Genomic DNA, 19,656 nt, shown 5'->3' with positions numbered 1-19,656 from the left:
CTCTTAAAACGCCCCTCACACAAAACAAAGGCAGATGGTATGATACATTACAGAGGTGAGAATGCTGCATACAAATTATAAATATAAGCTTCTATATTCTTACAGTATTTTTTTTTTCCCCAACAGTACAATCCCATAATACACAGTCATCCATTATCTCCATCACCACCACACTGCCCGTCTCCAGAGTGGCAGACACACTGTCTGCTCTCCGCGGGCCGTCACCCTCTCCGCCGACAGCGCCCTCATCCTTGTCTATGTAGGCAACAGTTATAATATCTTCCATTTTAAAAGTGTTGTTTTTAAGAGAGAAAAAATAGGATTCCATGTTAGATTATCAACCCCCGTATCGCGTCTCCTTGTCAAACAAATGATTTGATCTAACGTTCGATTTCCGACAATGCCTGGAGGCAGCGCCAGCCTCCGCCGTGGTCTGAGTATTAGTGTTTTGTGGACTATGATTATTCATGCAAGATTTCTGATCAAAACATGCCATCATGCAAGTCATTTCTATGCATTGAACAAGCACAATTATTTATGTATTTGTTTGGAAATCTTTCTGAGTAAATGTAAGCCCTTGGCCCGAGGTGACCCCTTAATAAACAGACCCTTAACCAATCGGTGTGAAGCCCATGTAGAAAAAGCATTTGATGTGGGTAACAAAGATAAAATGAGTCGAGAAGTTAAGTGACACGCTTTAAAATATTGACTATTGTTCTTTTTTTTTTTTTTTTTTACCTCTTTGCATTTTTTTTGCCTCTCAAATGAAGTGGAGATACAAGGATAATCAGCATTAACAAACCAAGGAAAACCCTCGTTCTCTGGGTCTTTATGTCTCTCGTCCCCCGCTCCTTCCTCTTGACTCGCTCTATGAAGAAGACAATCCTCCGTTACAACCCCCCCGCCCCCCCCCCCACACACTCCGACCCCGCACCCCCAAGGCTAGTTTCCCCCAACGGAAATCCGTTTGCTTGCATCCACCTCTCGGTTCCCCAGTGAGTTCCTCTCCTTCGTGCTCTAGCAGAAGTTACTAGTCTCTCTCCCAGTGGAGCTGGTCTGAGCGTCTGCCCTTCCAGCACATCTCTTCAGTGTTTTGTCTTTTTTTTTTTCATTCCCTTATTGTTTTTGATCAGTAGTGCAGATGCAACGCCGTGGCACAGTACGCTGATTATGTCTGGGCGGCCTTGAGTTCAAGTGTCTTCAAGCTGCGCCCGATCAGGCGGCCTCTCTCTGCGTCGATACAAGAATGAAGTCTGTAAACAAAATTATTGAATAATTTTCTTTTTCTTACTTGCAAATGAAATAATCTGTACATCTGTGTGGGTTAGATGGTTTCCTCTCGCTTTGCTTGAAGTTACATTATTATAATTATTATTGTTATTATTGGGATTATTACTCCAAAGCTCTAACATTTAGATTCCCTGACGTCTTTCTGGTTTCTTCCCTTCTCTTTCCTTCCTCCCCGGCCCTCCTGGTTGTCGTCCTGCTTCTCCTTGTCAGGTTTGGTTACACTGTCATAGGAGGGCAGCGAGCCTGTGGAGGGCGTGCCCTCCTTCTTTTCATGATCCTGATTGGTCCCGCCGTTCTCCACCTTATTGTTGGCCTGCTTCCGCTTGCACACGAAGCCGCGCCGCGCCAGGTAGGAGCGGTAGGCCCTCTGGATGATCTTGGCCGACACGTCCTCCTGCTTGCGCCTCAGGGTGGTGGTGATGGGCTCGTAGGACACCTTGGACGGGTTGGCCGCCACGAAGCGCTCCTCCATCTGCTGCCGCAGCATGTCCAGCTCGCCGCTGTCGCCCAGCACGCGCTTGGTGAAGGCAAACAGGATGTCCAGGCAGTGGATGCGGTCCCCGCTCACCATGGGCATGTCCATGGCGATCAGCTCGATGGTGTTGGGCTTGGACACGCGCAGCGGTTGGTCCAGGGCGTCCGCGAAGTCGGACAGCTTGGAGTAGGTGATGAACTGCGAGGCGTCCGGGTCGAACTTCTCCCAGATCTCGTAGAAGGTCTCGAAGTCGTCCTCACTGAGCGGGTCGGCGCTCTCCTCTGTGGCCACGCTGAAGTTCTCCAGGATGATGGCGATGTACATGTTGACCACAATGAGGAAGGAGATGATGATGTACATGACGAAGAAAAAGATGCCCACCGAGGGGTTTCCGCAGTCGCCCGTGGCCGGGGTGCCGGCGTTCTCCAGGGTGGGGTCGCAGTCCGGGGGGTAGTTGAGGATGGGCAGCAGCAGGCCGTCCCAGCCCGCCGAGGTGGTGATCATGAACAGGCAGATCATGCTGTTGCCGAAGGTCTCAAAGTTGTACATGTCGTCGATTCCGGCCCCGTGTTTTACGTAGCCAAAGTTAGACATGCCGAAGATGGAGAAGATGAACATGACCAGGAAAAGCAGGAGGCCGATGTTGAACAGGGCAGGCAGGGACATCATCAGGGCAAACAACAGAGTCCTGATGCCTTTGGCTCCTTTGATGAGGCGGAGGATCCTGCCAATACGGGCCAGTCGGATCACCCTGAACAGGGTCGGCGAGACAAAGTACTTCTCGATCAACTCCGCCAGAAACATCCCTGAAGTGGAAGCAGAGAACACATGATCAGTCTGACTGTAAAGAAGAGTGCGGTAATGACTTACGGTGGTCTCAGCGAGAGAGCCACTAGAGACCTCAAACGGCTGAGCCCACCGGGGACTCCTCGCTCTCAAGATGCATCCAAACCGCAACAAACATGCTCTCCATGCCTGCAAGAGCAGGTTTGTTTTTTTCCGCACCCTCAGGCAGTGCAGGACAACCTCTAACGCCTCACCAAACACAGGTCTCTGCTGTCATCGTGACGACCTCCACGACGGGAGAAAGCAACAATCGAAGGCTTACCCACGATGGAGAGGATGACGACCACGACGTCGAACACGTTCCAGCCGATGGTGAAGTAGTAGTGCCTCAGCGCGAACAGCTTGAGGACGAACTCGGTGGTGAAGGCCACGATGAACACAAAGTTGACCCAGTAGAGGATGTGCTCCGTCTCGTCCGTCTGGTCGTCCGTCTCCACCATCATGGTGACCATGTTGAGGCAGATGAGGATCATGATGGAGATGTCAAAGACTTGTTGCGTCACGAAGTCAAACACCATGCCCTGGAAACTGTTCTGTAGAGAGAGGGAGAGGGAGAGGGGAAGTGTGAGGCAGGGCTAAGAGGCTGGACAGACAAGCTCTGTCAGAAGCACCATAGTCATCTTCACATGCTTATATGCCGCCGTCAAGGTCGAAGGTCATTTGCCGCGGCGATATATTCAAAATGGAGGACAGATGACTCCTGTCCTTACCAGTGGCCTGGGTATCGGTTTCTGCGGTTTCTTGGATCCTAACTTCTTCATGGCATTGTAGTATTTCTTCTGCTCCTCCGTCATGAAGATATCCTGACCTCCAAAGTATCGGAGGCAAGAGAGAAATGGTTACAATCTGACTTCGGAGAAACCACCAGCGTCACCGTGTAGTGAAGGTTCTGGTCGTTTCTAAAAGGCTGAAACTGAGCTGGCAGGAGAAGTCCCATTATACAAACCACCTAGTTTAGCATCCAAGGGAGAGATCAGTGTCTGGTTAAACATAATAATGTCCCAGTCATACATTTGACAGTCATCATTGCAGTCTGCATTATCAACGAGAAAATCAGCTTATCTTTTTCTTCTGTTGATTGAAGTTGTCGATGATGACACCGATGAAGAGGTTGAGAGTGAAGAAGGATCCGAAGATGATGAAGACCACAAAGTAGACGTACATATACAGGTTGTCTTCGTAGATGGGCTGGTCCTCCACCTGTAGAGCACCCCAAATCAAACAGACCATCCAAACAGCCACGTTCTAGTACTCATTAACCAATGAGACCTGAGCCTCTCTGGCCACACCTACCTTTCTGGAGTCTATCGCTGCATACATGATGTCCATCCAGCCTTTGAAGGTGGCCTGTGAGGGAGAAGACACAAGCGTGAGACCTCTGCTAGGCAGCATCGCACACCTGGAGGACGGGACGAACGGCCGCTCACCACTTGCAGCAGGGCGAGGTAGCCGGCGCCCACGTTGTCGAAGTTGATCTTGACGTTTTTCCAGCGCACGTTGGTGTAGTTGGCGTTGATGAAGGCCATGCACTCTGACTTGTTGTTGACCTCGTGGGGCAGGAACATGGCCTCCGCTGTCTCGTTGTAGCAGAAGTAGTACTTCCCCGCAAACAGGTTGACGCCCATGATGCTGAAGATCAGCCAGAAGATGAGGCACACCAGCAGCACGTTCATGATGGAGGGGATGGCGCCCACCAGCGCGTTCACCACCACCTGATGAGTACAGGGGACGCAGCCGTCTCCACAGAGTCTCCAAGGGCCACAGAAGCATCTCGTCCACATGCAGGAACCCTTGCACCGGGTGCAACGTTTAGGAATGCAGAATATGTCCTTTGTTTGTTTATTATTTGTTTTGTGTGTGCATTTTTGATTATGTCTGTGTGTTGTTGCGTTTGAAAACTTAATAAATATATTTCTCCAAAAAAAAAGAATGCGGAACTAGTGTGAGGAGGAAGATGATGTGATAAACGTAGATTGTCTATTTGGGTTCCATGTTTCCATTGTACAGAATATTAGGGCACGCATGTGGGGGCTCAACCAAAGCATTACCAAAACTGTTTTCCTATAAAGTCTGTGTGCACCGGGTAAGGAATGAGCCGTCTGTGGTAAGTTTGTTCCCCACAAACTCCCCTAATAGCAACGATCAGGGGATACCAAGAGAGCTTTAGCATCGATAGAAGTGCAACATCACAGAAAAGTCGCAGTGTGTAAGATTGAGTTCTGAGCTCAATAAACTGTTTAGGGTGAGTGGGACGGGTTGGGATGGTCTCGCAAACAAAGAGCATTTTTTTGGGACGATCAGTTGTAGGATGTGATATCAATGACACAATTATTGAAAACAACATGGATCAGCATTGACTACAGATATGTCGAGGTCATCTACGTGTTTAATTGTTCCCCGCTCTCTGGTAAAGCGCTGAGTTCCCCTTGAGTTTAAGTTGTAACCTCCAGCATGGTGACTCTACTGCTGACCTGGGGTCAGTCCTACCTACGGGTCCTGGCTTACCCTCATCCCCTCGAAACGTGAGAGGGCCCTCAGGGGCCTCAGAGCTCTCAGAGTCCTGAGCGATTTGATTGGTCCCAGATCGGAGTAGCCCAACGCATTCGCTATCAAGCTCACAATGGACACCTATAGGGAGAAAGAGAGAGACAGAGACAGAGAGAGAGGGACAGAGAGAGAAAGAGAGAGAGAGAGAGAGAAGGAAAGGGGGAGAGAAAGAGAGTCGGAGAGGGGGTAGGGCAGAAGAAAGCACACAATTAAGGGGTGCCCAGAGAGAGACGGTACTTAAGAAGGGGACGATAACAACAGAGACTAGGCTGATAGGATTAGATAGTTAGGTAGAAAGAAGGAGGTTAGAACGGAGAACGGAGGTGAGCTAGAACGTTACGAGAGATAGCCACGACACTCCCCCAAGTTTTTTTCTGGATATGTGTTTTAGTTTGCGATTAACTGAGTTTGCTCTTAGTTTGGCAAACGGGGGGTGAAGCCCGCTAAGCAGCTTGCGACAAGCTGTCAGCACTCCTGGAAAGAAACTTGTGGTGGAAAACGGTGGGAGGGAGAGAAGATGGAGACGACGGGGGAGGAGGAGGAGAAAAAACCATCGCACAACAACACAGAAGTCACCGCGGCACAGGAGATTACCACGAGACACACGGAAAGGAAACCACACGTTGGTTCACACACCAAGAGAGCAGCTTGAGTTACACAGGGAGAGAGAGTCGGGGGGGGGGGGGGAGACTACTCTCTGGGGAGGGATGGGCGGGAGGGGTTAGGAGGAGAGGAGGAGGAGGAGAGGAGGAGGACCTGCGAAGGAAGAGTCGTCACACAACACATCGACCTTACCCTGCACCTCCCACACGGCCCCTCTCAGTGCCCCCTCTCTCCCTCTCTCTCTCTCTCTCTCTCTCGCAGCAGCAGCAGCCTCTCTCTACCTTAGAGCGAGAGACATACACTTTGTGAGACACCTGCTGTGTGAGAGAGAGGACAGGTCAGTGGTGGGGCGCTCGTGTTCCAGCAGACATCAAAAACCCGTTCCGGTCGCTCCCGGAGTCACCGGGATCACTGTGGGAATGTCATAAAGTCCACCGGGGGGGACGTGTCCCGGTGGAAGCCGGACTGCTGGGACCCTACCCGGGAGGGAGACAAGGGGTGGTTAGGCAGCGCACACTTCAGTAGATCTCCCTGATCCCTGCACCCTATAGGTGTCCTACCACGCTGCGCTCCAACCCCAGGGGAGGAGGACATCGTTGAGCATCGCAGGCACGGACCAGCTGGATGCTCACCGGCTTGCGGAGAAGTTACCCCGGAACGATGTCGTGAACCTACAGAACGTCAGGAAGCACGTCGGTCCACGAAGCCACGAGTCATCAGATATTAAATAAGATCAGAACAGAGGCGAACAATCACTGGTGACGTGTTCTACGTTCACTTGGAGAACATCGGAGAGATCAATTGAATCAATACCTATTGATTGGTCGGTACTATCTAATGTATTACACACAGGTTATCTGTTTTAGACATTATTGAACGTTCAGATGTAAACGTCTCCTCTGCGGAAACGGACCAAGGAACCGTTTGACTTTAACCTATTGAACAGCAGAGCGGTAAAGAGTGCCGTGGTTCTCCTGAGAGCAGATCCCTGATAGGCGGACGTGTCAGAGAGCCTCCTCCTGGAAGCAGCCTTCAGCACATCGTCTGAGGAGGTCTGGAACGTGGAGCAGGAGATCGGGTCGCATGTCAACTTTAGCGGCGCAATGTTTTGGTGCGTCTGTGGGTCAGTCGTCAACAGTCAAACAGCATCACGCCATCTCAGATCAATTCCATTTCCATGCATCGGTACTGCGGACCCACCAGAATGTGATGTGAACACGGCATGAAATCAGACGAATGCTGAAATAAAGATTTGAAACGTCCGCACGTCGGTGCGGGGGCGGGAGACTCACGTCCACGATGAAGAAGTCCAGCCAGCACCATGCGTTGGTGAAGTACTTGACGAAGCCATAGGCCACCCACTTGAGCAGCATCTCCAGGATGAAGATGTAGGTGAAGACGCGGTCGGCGTACTCCAGGATGATCTTGATGGTCTTCCTCTGCTCGATGTACACGTCCTCGAAGGCCTAGGGGAGAGACACACGCACACACGCACATGCAACCCCACACGCCAACACACACACAGACAAAAAACGGAACGGACACACACTCCCACGCACAGACACACACGCACATAGACGCGCGACCAAACAGATACGCGCACGCACTCGCACACACACACACACACACACACACACACACACACACACACACACACACACACAGGCGGGCTGATTAATTTGGAGCTGAATTCCTGGGTCTGGGTTTCAGGTGAAACAACACATGGGTGTGTCTTGGGGAGCGGCTAAATGGAACGTTCTTCTGTGTGTTGGCGTGGGGGGGGCGGAGGTCGATGGCTCGGCCCATCGACCTCCTGCAACCCGTGTTTACCCCTCCACACATAAGTGGTTCAGATCACTATCTGGCTGGCGTCCTCCACAGAGATGCAGACCTCAGCGAGTTCCTCATTGGGGGGGAGGGGGGGCATCAGCACTCTGATGTCCATTAGCGGCGGCATCACGCCGCGTCACGCACGAGGAAAACGCAGAGCAGCTACTTCCTGGCCTTTGATGACACATTCCCCAATAGCGCACCCCTGCCTGGGTGTTTTGTGTGTACGTGTGTGTTTTTGTGTGCGTGTCTTTCTGTCTGTCCGTCTGTCTGTGTGTCTGTGTGTCTGTCCGTCTGTGTGTGTGTGTGTCTGTGTGTTTTTGTGTGTGCGTGCGTGTGTGGGTGTGCGTATGTGGGTCCACTGCCCTGGGATGCTATGGTTCCCAACCTTGGGGTCAGGACCCATTCGGGGTCCCCTGTTTTGTATATGGGGTCGTAGGAGATTGCTGAAACATGCTCTAGATATTTGATGATTCATTCTGGCATTGTTTAGAAGGCCTTCTAGACGTCCTGTAATAAGGACTGACTTCCTGAGGTTTGAGAGCCAAGGTCAAACTACTACTAATCCCTAAGTGTGTAGCGGAGCGATGAACGGGAAGTCGATGTTACCGTCAGATACTGACTGGAAGCAGCTGCACAAAAGTTAAAGTTGGGGTCCCAAACATTTTCAGAGCTGGAAATTGGGTCAATGGGGACACGGAAGACCAGAAGAGGTCTCAGCCACCGGTCGGGGTCTTACCAGCGCTCCACTACTGAGCAGGATCATGAAGATGATGAGGGTCTCGAACCAGTTGTGCTCCACAATCAGGTAGCAGGTCTTCCTCAGGAACCACCAGTGCTTGCCCCAGCCGTGGGTGATGGGCACGTCACAGCACTTGTACTTGGCGATGCATTCTGGTTGTCAGGGAAACAGAACAGGTACGTTGAGCCTTACTGGTCCCAGTGGTATTTACAGACTGGTCTGTTCTGGCCGCACTGTGGGCAGCAGTGCCCTGAGATGTGTTAGGACACTTTTGTTAGACAATTTGGGGTGGGCAACATGGGGGAGACACTAGGGGGGAGACACTATGGGGGAGACACTACGGGTGAGACAATATGGGAGACACAATGGTGAGACACTATGGGGAGACACTATGGGGGAGACACTATGGAGGAGACAATATAGGGGAGACAATATGGGGGAGACAATAAGGGGGAACAGTATGGGTGAGACACTACTGGGGAGACACTATGGGGGAGAGACAAAATGGGGAGACACTATGGAGGAGACACTATGGGGGAGACACTATGGGGGAGACACTATGGGGGAGACGGGGGAGAAGGGGGGGCCCCCTACCGTCGGTCCAGCAGGCGTCCGGGTCCAGGTACTCCTCCACCACCTCCACCAGTGCCACCTCCTCCAGGTCGGGCTTGATGTCGATGGTGCTGCCCTCCGACGAGCTGGTGTCGTCCAGCTGGGGACAGGAGCAGGGGTCAGGGTTAGGGGATCCCCAACCCGGAGCTGGGGGGGGTCAGGGTTAGGGGATCCCCGGACCAGAGGACACAGGGGGGTCGGGGTTAGGTGATCCACGGACCAGAGGACGGAGGGTGGGTCAGGGTTAGGTGATCCCCGGAGCAGGGGACCGGATGACACAGGGGGGGTCAAGGTTAGGGGATCCCCAACCCGGAGCTGGGGGGGGGGGGAGTAGGGTTAGGTGCTCTCCCCCTCCTCCTCTATCCTGGGGGTACCCTGTCGTGTAAGGCCCCTCTATTCCACTGAACCATTCCCCCACTGAGGTGACCTTGGGAGTCATGGACGTCCCCGTCTACGTCAGGAACCCCGGAGTGCGACCGCTGCACCAGCGAGGAAGGTGACGTCGTTATCGTCACACAAAGCCTGGATATTCAAAGAGCCCCTTCAAACACTTCAGTGTGCGTTCGGGACAACGTGAGAGATTCTGGGGAGACGGCAGTATTAGACAAAGGGTTGTGTTTGCAGCAGAGCTGGCCTCCTCCTGTATAGATTCAGCACTGAGAGGAGCCGCTCCGGAGTGAATCCAGCCCTCTGTGATTCATCCTCACCGCACCGGACAATGAGTCAAGGTGGATCGGGGCGCAGCGCTGTTCGCAGGCCTGGTGTTGAAGAACACACCCTGGCGCACATGCAGTCCCAGATGCAGTGAGCCATTCCACTGCACGACCAGAGAATGATGGTGCACTTTAGAATCCTGAGCAGGCAGCCAGCGGCCGCATTCCCTCTCTCGCTCTCTCGCTGTCTCGCCTACTCCCCATTTCTCTCTCTTACTGTGTCTCTCTACCTCTCGTTCCTTCAACCCTCCCTCCCTCTTTTCCCTCTCCCCCTCCCTGCCTCGCTCCCGTCCCTCTCTTCCCTCCCTCCCTCCTTCTGTCTGGGATACCACAGCACTGAAGCCCCCCCTCTCTCTCTATGATTGGCTGACAGCGCCTCTATCCTCCTCCAATGGCGGTGTTGGTGGGCGGGGTGGGCGGGGACGTGGGGGTGACAGAGAGAAGAGCCTGGAGAGACACTGCAGGTGCAGGGAGGAGGCTGCTTCTCTCCGTCTGGACCCGCTTACCTCTGCTAACCAGGCCAAGGTCACCCCCCTCCCAGTGTGTATCAAACATCTCAGACAATCAGGACCAGCAGGAGAGCGTTGGAGGGGATCTACTCCTGAGAGAGTAGAGGTGCTGAGCCTGTCTAGCTCCCCCCTGTCTGTCTCTGGTCAGTCCTCAGCCTGGCCCCTCCCTCCCCTCCCTCCGTCCACACAGACTGAGCAGAAGGTTCCAGACGTCGCCCAGCGACACCCACCCTAAAACTTCATCTCTTCCCAGCGACTTACGCACAATAGTCCTCATTCGAATATCAAATATCGACTTCGGTAACATTTGTGCAGCTGGAAACGGTACAGCGATTATAATACGCTGCGAAGCGACGCCTTGTGCCCTACATCCTCCTACAACGTGAGGGGAAACAGATACGCCAGTTGATCAAGTAAAGAAGAAGAAACAGCCATGGGCCTGACAGGGGCCACACCGGTTCTCTACTCACGTCTTTGCTGTTCTCCACGTCCGACTCGCTGCTGAAGTCTTCCGTGTTGAGGTTCTCGAAGTCCGACTCGCCAACGGCGATGGGCACGCACACGGTGAGGTTGGGGTTGTGGATGAAGGACATGTAGTCCTCGTCGATCATGTACTTGCCAACGCTGCTGCCGATGCCGCTGGTGGTGCCGTTGCCATTTTTGGCGTAGTCCAGCTCGCGGTTGATGTCCACGCCCGTGTGGTTGGCGATGCAGTTCAGCTTCTTGTCGTACATGTCGTCCAGAGGCTTCTGCTCGTCCTCCAGGGGCTGAGGAGTTCACATTACGGGGCACTTAGCAAACGCTTTCATCCAAAGCGACTTACGATAAGTACATTGGTCAGAAGAAAGAGAAACAACAATATATCCCCGTCGGTACAGTAAGGATGTTCATAGAAACAAGGGCCAAGCACGAACAATCGCTAGGTTAACCCATTCCCCGTATACAACAAAGATAGGATAAGACGCTACACAATGCAAAGTACTATTTTTACGTGCAAGGACGCATAACATACAATAAGTGTGTAAGAGGGGTGTGGTGGGGTGTGGGATGGGGGGGGTAAGGGGGAGGCTAAGCCGAGTCTAGGTGAGGAGTCAAATAAATGTTTTGTTTAATCCAAGGGCGAGTCGTGTTGAAACCATTGCAACGACACCGAAGAACACAATGAAGAAAAACAACAGCCTGTCTGGGGATGTGAACGGTTCCACGGTTACCTTCTTGAGGATGTGAGCCATGAGGATGCGCATGTGGACCTTGAACCAGGCGATGCCGATCTTGATGCGCGCCATGGCCAGCTGCAGGTTGTTGGGCTCGCCGTCGTCGTCCGTGGCGGCCAAGTTGTCAGCGCTGAAGGAACTCAGCAGCAGGGCAAGGAACAGATTCAGCACCTGGGACACCGGGCACAGGAGACGTCATACACAGCCCCACCACACCCCTACTCTGACTGATTACTGATCACCCCTGGGGCGCTTCTATCCAAACTAATAGAAGCATAATGAATAAACAAAAGTCAGCTCTTCATGGTGTCATCTTACCGCCCATCCATTCCCACCGTTCTTCTCATTTACATTACATTTCATTCAGGGCCTTTGGACGCTTTTATCCAAGGCAACTTACAATAAGAACATTTGTCAGAAGAAGAGAAAGACCAATATGTCTGTCGGTACAGTAAGGATGTTCATAGAACCAAGTGCCAAGCACTAACAATCGCTAGGAAGTGCTTCACAATGCTACACCATTTATAAGTGTTGTACAACATACAACGGGTGCGTAAGAGGGGTGTGGGGAGGGTAAGGGGGAGGCTGTGCAGAGTCTAGGTGAACTCTTCTCCTACTTTGCCCTTCTCCGATGTGTCTCTGCACTCCTTACCACCAGGTTGCCGATGACCATGACCATCATGAAGACGGTGAGGCACATGGTCTGGCCCGCCACCTCCATGCAGTCCCACATGGTCTCGATCCACTCGCCGCACAGCACGCGGAACACGATGAGGAAGGAGTGGAAGAAGTCGTGCATGTGCCAGCGCGGCAGCACGCAGTCCTCGGCGATCTTGCACACGCAGTCCTTGTAGCTCTTGCCGAAGAGCTGCATGCCCACCACGGCGAAGATGAAGACGATGATGGCCAGCACCAGGGTCAGGTTCCCCAGGGCGCCCACCGAGTTACCGATGATCTTGATCAGCATGTTGAGGGTGGGCCACGACTTGGCCAGCTTGAACACTCTCAGCTGGAGAAGAAGAAGGAAGAGGAGGAGGAGGAGGAGGAGGAGGAGGAGAACAAAAAGAAAGAGGAGGAGAAGAAGAACAAGTAAAACAAGATGGAGAAAAAGGAAGGAGGAGGAGGAGAAGGAAGAGGAGAAGAAAAGAAGAGGAGAAGCAGAAGTTCAAATTGGTTGCGATTCAAGGCATTCCCAAAATGAGCCGTTAGAGACCTCCTGGAGAAGAGACCTTCTGAGCACCAATCAGGAGGTTCCACCTGATCTACCACCAGGTGACGCTCCGCCCCCTTCTGCCACTCACCAATCGGAAGGATCGCAGCACAGACAGACCCTCCACGTCAGCCAATCCCAGCTCCACTAAACTCAGGGTCACGATGAAGCCGTCAAAGATGTTCCAGCCCTCCTGGAAGTAGTAGTAGGGATCCATCGCAACCAGCTTGGCAAACATCTCCGCCGCGAAGATCCCCGTGAACACCTGCAGGTCAAAGTTCATGTCAGGCTGGCCGCGGGGATGTATATTTACATACATATAATTACATAACCATACATAGAATACTGATACAGAATGGGTCAGGGTTAGGGCACGTGGCAATAACCACTTCAATATTTTAATTAATTAAAGTTTGCCCCCATTTTATCATCTGTATTAAGTTACAACTATTTTAGAAAATCCCTTTGATTTAAAATAAAGAAGGTATAAAGCCCTAAATGATTAAATATCTGCATATATCTGCAAACGATCTTCCAGCATTCTGCTGTGCTATTGGGAACAAATTCTCAAAAAATAAAAGAACAGAAAACAAAGCGAAAGCAGCTGAGGTTTTTATGTGATTACATGGACGACTGCAGGAGGAGGAAAGTGGAGCGTAAGCAATGAGTGGAAAGCTGTGGTTCTGCCTACGTAGCGTTTGGTTTGATGTGCTGCTGATTATAAAAAAAAGGATTGCTCTCTCTCTCTCTCTCTCTGGGTGATTCTCCAGACAGAGGAAGGTCATAGAGCAGCCGGAGCACTGTACTGTCCCAGCAGCATCATGGTACTGTCCCAGTCACAGCTCAGTAGGGTCCCAGTATTAGCACTGTACTGTCACAGCAGCATCATGGTAGTGTCCCAGTAACAGCACTGTAGTGTCCCAGTAGTAGTACTGTACTATCCCAGCAGCAACTGTAGCTTAGGACCCTAAACTGTTTATCTCCCAGCACCCACCAGCCCCCCAAGGCCCACCCAGTGATCCACTGTACCCATCAACCCCTCAGTGCCCACCCAGTGGTCCAATGCATCCACCAGGGCCCACCCAGTGGTCCACTGTACCCATCAACCCCTCAGGGCCCACCCAGTGGTCCAATGCATCCACCAGGGCCCACCCAGTGGTCCACTGTACCCATCAACCCCTCAGTGCCCACCCACTGGTCCAATGCATCCACCAGGGCCCACCCAGTGGTCCACTGCACTCATCAACCTCCAGAACTGCCGCGGTGCCTTGTTTCCTCTTCATCTTCTGACAGCGTGCCAATCCCCATGACCTCACTTTCCCGCTCCCCCCCGGCGGCCAGCAGACAGCGCGTCTGCTGGCTGCCGGTCACTGGCAGGGCTGAATCGTGTTATGCGATGAAAGCCGATTGGGGGAGAACCGAATCAGTGCTTTGAATTTGGTCAAGTGAAGCTCGGAATAGATCCTTTGGAAGAGGCCGCCTTCAAGGTTTACGATCAAGCCCATTGATTGGAGGGAGAGGAGAGCAGAGAGAGAGACATTGAGTGTGTGTGGGTGGGGTGGCCGGGAGAGAGGGAGGAGAGGGAGAAGGTTCAAAATGGACGAGGGAGAGAGTCTGACTGACGTCGGCGTTTTAGAGTTTAGGAAGCAGGCGGGTTGGCTGCATTAAAATGGAACTGAATTTTTAATGAGGCCCCATAAAAGGTCTGTGAGTGAGCGAGGTGAGCGAAGTGAGCGAGTGAGTGAGTGAGCGACTGAGTGAGTGTGCGTGTGTGTGCGGTACAGAGGGTATTGTTTCCAATCATCTCCATAGATTAGGCTGCCATCTGCTCATGGGTTCCTCAGACGCCAGCCCTCCTACATCATGACACCTTGTTCCTCTGCCCTCTCCCAGCATCTGGTCCATGGGGTTCATTAGAAGCAAGGATAATGCACGCTGTATGTACGAGTCGACTCAGACGTATGACATAGATCATCCTATCATGTGTACCTTATTAAAGAAAACCTAATTATCAATTAATTGATTAATTTAGAGGCTGCTCACTGTCAGCCCCGTGCCCATTAATTAAAACGTAACCAACCATGGGATCTTAATTCTGACCTACCTAAGATGGCCGCAGATCCGGGTTTATTCATACTACCGTACGTCCAGAGAAAATTAATTAAAAGGAGAAGAAAACACTATATATGTATATATATATATATATATATCAAACTAAGCTCTGGGAAACTGGGATTGTTCCGACATGGCCACCTTTCACACGGACACAATTAATCCCATTTTTGGTGGAAAAAATAAAAAACGAAAGCATCTGTTTCTGAAGCGTATCCCAGCATGCAGTGGGGCTGGTCCTCATCCACCCACCAGGTTTCCAACGGACAGCACCTCCTCAAAGTGAGGGGTCATGGGGTAGTGCTCCATGGCCATGAAGAGTGTGTTGAGCACAATGCAGATGGTGATGGCCAGGTCCACGAAGGGGTCCATGACGATGAGGTACGTTATGTGCTTGATCTTCAGCCAGAGAGGGAAGCACTCCCAGATGAGGAACATGTTCGCAAACTTGTACCAGCAAGGTGGACAACTCCGCTGGGACTCCTCCAGCTCTGCAGACGGGGGAGAGAGAGAGAGAGAGAGAGAGAGAGAGAGAGAAAGAGAGAGAGAGAGAGAGAGAGAGAGAGAGAGAGAGAGAGAGAGAGAGAGAGAGAGAGAGAGAGAGAGAGAGAGAGAGAGAGAGAGAGAGAGAGAGAGAGAGATGTTTAAAGAGAGAGATTATAGAGAGAGAGAGAGAGAGAGAGAGAGAGAGATGTGTAAAGAGAGAGAGATTAGAGAGAGAGATTAGAGTTAGAGAGAGAGAGAGAGCGAGAGAGAGAGAGTGAGAGAGAGAGAGAGAGAGAGAGAGAGAGAGAGAGACGGGGAGAGATGGAGACCGGGAGAGAGAGAGAGTATGGGAGAGTGGATGGGGAGAGAGTTAGAGAGAGGCCCTCATAAACCGCCCAGCAGAAAAAAACAGTAAACGGTTGATGTCTTGATATTGTCAACATTATTATTTGTATACATAGTCCTAGGTAGGGTCCTAGGTAGGGTCCTAGGTAGGGTCCTACCTGGACCAGGCCTTACCCTCCATCAGCGTGTTGGTGACCACGCTCATCTGGCTGTTGGCGCGGTCCTTCCCCTTGAAGGAGCAGTTGAGCTGGTCCACGGACACCATCAGGGATCCAGAGTGCTTCTTCTTCACCTCCACCTCTGTGGTCTGTTCCCAGAGGGACGCACGCACCGTGTCAGTCACATGACCCCACACACACCCGCCCAGACATGCACACACGCACGCATATACACACACACACCACCCTAACGTATCGTTAAGCTTCACAAGCCTTCCAGAACGGAGGAGACAATGTGTGAACACACCGTAAACACCTGGTAACGCAGACAGGTAAACACACCTGGTAAACACACCTGGTAACCCACACAGGTAAACACCTGGTACACCACACAGGTAAACATGTGTGGTACACAGCACAGGTAAACACCTCACAAGTAAACACCTGGTACACCACACAGGTAAACATGTCTGGTACACAGCACAGGTAAACACACCTGGTACACCACCCAGGTAAACACCTCACAAGTAAACACCTGGTACACCACAAAGGTAAAGTACTGGTACACCACACAGGTACACACACCTGGTACACCACAAAGGTAGACACCTGGTACACCACACAGGTAAACACACTGGTACACCACACAGGTAAACACACCTGGTACACCACAAAGGTAAAGTACTGGTACACCACACAGGTACCCACACCTGGTACACCACAAAGGTAGACACCTGGTACACCACACAGGTAAACACACCTGGTACACCACATAGGTAAACACACCTGGTACACCACATAGGTAAACACACTGGTACACCACACAGGTAAACACACCTGGTACACCACACAGGTAAACACCTGGTACACCACACCTGGTACACCACACAGTTAAATACCTGGTACACCACGGCATCACAACTATTCAAGACATAAATATAACGTGACTCATCCAGTCACCCCTCCTACCCTCCAGTATCCGGCACAACATTACAAGACAGTTCAGCACAACCCTGCAATAATCTGCCCGTGATTCATATTCCATGACTAAGCACTCTTCCCCTGCATGCTCTGACATGCATGTTAAGAGGAGATGGCCGCTCCACAACATCATTCACTGCTACACCATGCTCTGTTGGATTACGGATGGGTAGAAAAGGGGGAAAATCAATCGGATCGGCTGAGAATAAAGGGGTGTCACACCACCATGCTAGCTGCCGGAGGAATGCTGTTAAAGTGAAGCTGGGTACTTTAGCGCCACCCGGTGGTCGGGTGGCGTTGGGACAGCATCAAGTGCAAGACGTCAAGTCAAACGTAAAGAGAGCGAGAGGAAGGATTGAGGGAGTTGAAAGGCTTAAGGAGAGACTGAGTGCTCGGTTCTTAAGGGAGTATCCATTGAGAGACTCCCTTCCATGAGGTTTGAGTTTCTATAACAACTGATTGAAGGTGTGTTGTTAAGGTGAGCGTTGCAGAGGAAGCTCAGTAGGATCTTAACGAACGTTGAGCTCGGGCTATGATCCGTACGCAGTGCGTTGTGTGCTGCCTTTGTAACAGGGGGGGGGGCCAGGGTGGGGAAGTGTGTTACCAGGGTGTTGGGTTCAGTCCCGTTGCATGACGAACATGGACAGGTCCTCGCTAACATGTTAGAACCGTCCTACTGACGGGCCAGGGGCCCGGTGGAGGCCCCCAGAGGGACTTACAGGAACAGGAGCAAAGGATAGAATGAGAAGGAGGCAAAGGAGAAGCCGGAGAGCCTGGGACGGGGAGTCAGGGCCCGGGGGGGGGGTCGGGACGAGGAGTCAGGGGGGGGGGGGGGAAGGGAGGGAGGGAGGGAGGGAGGGAGGGCACCACCACATGCCTAGAGCGTATGTGTGTCTCATGGACGTCCTTACACTGTCGTCAGTGGCTGCTTTATCTATTTTCACCTCAGGCAGGAGCCGGCCGCCGGGCCCGGGGCCGATGAGCGACACCACGCCGTTGCAGTCCACCGTGCTGTTCCTCTTGCCGCCCGTGTGCGGCGCCAGCGGGTGGATGCGTGAGGAGCCCTGGCTGTAGCCGCTGTAGCTGTTGCGGCGGTAGGGGATGAAGAGGGAGCCCCGGCGGTCCTCGCTCTCCTCCACCGTGCTGTGCTCGTCGTCGGCGAACTCGTTCTCCGAGCCGGCGTCCTTGGAGCGGCCCTTGAAGCTGAAGATGCTGCTGCGGCTGTTGTGGCGCGACATGAAGGGCGAGCCGGGGATGCTGAGGAGAGACTGGAGGAGGGGGAGGGAGGGGTCGAGGGGAGGAGGAGGAGGAGGGGGTGGGGGGGAGAGGGAGGAGGAGGAGGATGGGGGAAGGGGGAGGGAGGAGAGGAGGGGGGGAGGAGGAGGAGGAGGAGGATGGGGGAAGGGGGAGGGAGGGGAGAGGGAGGAGAGGAGGGGAATGGGGAGGAGGGGGAGAGGGAGGAGAGGAGGGGGGGAGGAGGAGGAGGAGGAAGGGAGGGGAGGAGGGGGGCGAGGAGAGGAGGAGGTGGGGGGGAGAGGAAGAAGAGGTGGGGGGGAGGAGGAGGAGGGGAATGGGGAGGGCGAGGAGGAGGGGGAGAGAGGAAGAGGAAGAGGGGGGGAGATGGGAGTGCAGAGGGAGAGGAAGAGGGTGAGGAAGGGCGGGTTAGAGGATGTTGAGGGAGATGGAGGGAGAGTGGATTCAGAAGCATGGTGGGTGAGGAAGATGATTAGGAGGAGGAAGATGGGGAGGAAGATGGGAGTGCAAAGGGTGAGGAAGGGCGGGTGTAGAGGAGGATGAGGGAGATGGGGAGTTGGTGGACGAAGATGGAGGGCGGGTCAAGACGAAGATGAGGAAGAGGATGAGGAAGGGTGGGGTGGATTGGCAGTGAAGGCGGGGAGAAGGGGTGGGGGGGGGGGAGAAAGGGGGAGTCAGGGACAGAATGGGGCCGATAGAACCGCAGGAGACGGACAGAGTAACTGGGTCAGAGGAGATAATGTAATCCGGCGGTCTAGATCTATAGGAACAGGGGGCCGGCGATCATACAGATGGAGCAATAAGTGAGTGGCCCCCCGCTGGAGTGGCCAGTGCTGACCGGACGTGGAGCCCGCTCCTGGGCAGACCTTCCCAAACGATGCTCTAGTGCGTATGAGGGAGGGGCTTAGCGCTAATCAACCAGATGAAGAAGGGGCTTAGCTCTAATCAACCTGATGAGGGCTACTCCATGGAGTGGCCGTTGAAATAATCAACAGCCGTTTTGACCCACATCCACCGTACTCTAGGCCTGCGGTCTCTTGGTGGACACGTAGCAGTGCTCACCTGGTCCACGGTTCTCGACTGGTTCACGATGGAGGCTCCGCTGGTTCTAATGGAGGCTCACCTGGTTAAGGGTCCCACCTGGTTAAGGGTTCTCATCTGGTTAAGGGTCTCACCTGAATAAGGGTCTCACCTGGTTCATGATGGAGGCCTTGCGGCCCAACCGGCTCCCGGGTTAAGGGTCTCACCTGGTTAAGGGCCTCACCTGGTTAAGGTGCTCACCTGGTTAAGGTGCTCACCTGGTTAAGGTTCTCACCTGGTTAAGGGCCTCACCTTGTTAAGGATCTCACCTGATTAAGGGTCTCACCTGGTTAAGGGTCTCACCTGGTTAAGGGGCTTACCTGGTTAAGGGTCTTAACTGGTTAAGGGTGTCACCTGGTTAAGTGGCTCACCTGGTTCAGGTTCTCACCTGGTTCATGATAGACCAGGTGTGGTCTCATGGTGCTCACCTGGTTCATGATGGAGGCCTTGCGGCCCAGCCGGCTCACCTGGTTCAGGGTCTCACCTGGTTCATGATAGACCAGGTGTGGTCTCATGGTGCTCACCTGGTTCAGGTTCTCACCTGGTTCATGATAGACCAGGTGTGGTCTCATGGTGCTCACCTGGTTCATGATAGACCAGGTGTGGTCTCATGGTGCTCACCTGGTTCATGACGGAGGCCTTGCGGCCC

The 19,656-nt window shown here is 52.9% G+C and overlaps 1 protein-coding gene across 2 annotated transcripts in view; it reads right to left on the bottom strand.

Moving 5' to 3' along the window:
- Window positions 1-1,405: 1,405 nt before the first annotated feature.
- Window positions 1,406-19,656, bottom strand: part of scn8ab (sodium channel, voltage gated, type VIII, alpha subunit b) — a gene marked incomplete at both ends in the record, with an annotated part of 37,975 nt that continues 19,724 nt past the window's right edge. Inside the window, 17 exons of one of the 2 annotated variants that reach the window (XM_079747320.1) lie at window positions 1,406-2,571; window positions 2,874-3,144; window positions 3,322-3,426; window positions 3,674-3,811; window positions 3,905-3,958; window positions 4,039-4,323; window positions 5,117-5,239; window positions 7,054-7,227; window positions 8,331-8,485; window positions 8,928-9,045; window positions 10,638-10,934; window positions 11,379-11,552; window positions 12,034-12,390; window positions 12,683-12,856; window positions 14,956-15,194; window positions 15,709-15,841; window positions 17,585-17,941. In XM_079747320.1, the coding sequence (XP_079603446.1) occupies window positions 1,406-2,571; window positions 2,874-3,144; window positions 3,322-3,426; window positions 3,674-3,811; window positions 3,905-3,958; window positions 4,039-4,323; window positions 5,117-5,239; window positions 7,054-7,227; window positions 8,331-8,485; window positions 8,928-9,045; window positions 10,638-10,934; window positions 11,379-11,552; window positions 12,034-12,390; window positions 12,683-12,856; window positions 14,956-15,194; window positions 15,709-15,841; window positions 17,585-17,941 (4,320 nt within the window). The remainder of the gene's footprint in view (window positions 2,572-2,873; window positions 3,145-3,321; window positions 3,427-3,673; window positions 3,812-3,904; window positions 3,959-4,038; window positions 4,324-5,116; window positions 5,240-7,053; window positions 7,228-8,330; window positions 8,486-8,927; window positions 9,046-10,637; window positions 10,935-11,378; window positions 11,553-12,033; window positions 12,391-12,682; window positions 12,857-14,955; window positions 15,195-15,708; window positions 15,842-17,584; window positions 17,942-19,656) is intronic. The other variant, XM_079747321.1, reaches the window with a different exon arrangement.

Source organism: Pollachius pollachius, assembly GCF_949987615.1.
Source record: "Pollachius pollachius genome assembly, chromosome: 12".
NCBI classification, from domain to species: Eukaryota; Metazoa; Chordata; class Actinopteri; order Gadiformes; family Gadidae; genus Pollachius; species Pollachius pollachius.
Note: the sequence above shows the minus strand (reverse complement) of the source record. Positions and strands in the feature narration are given on the sequence as shown.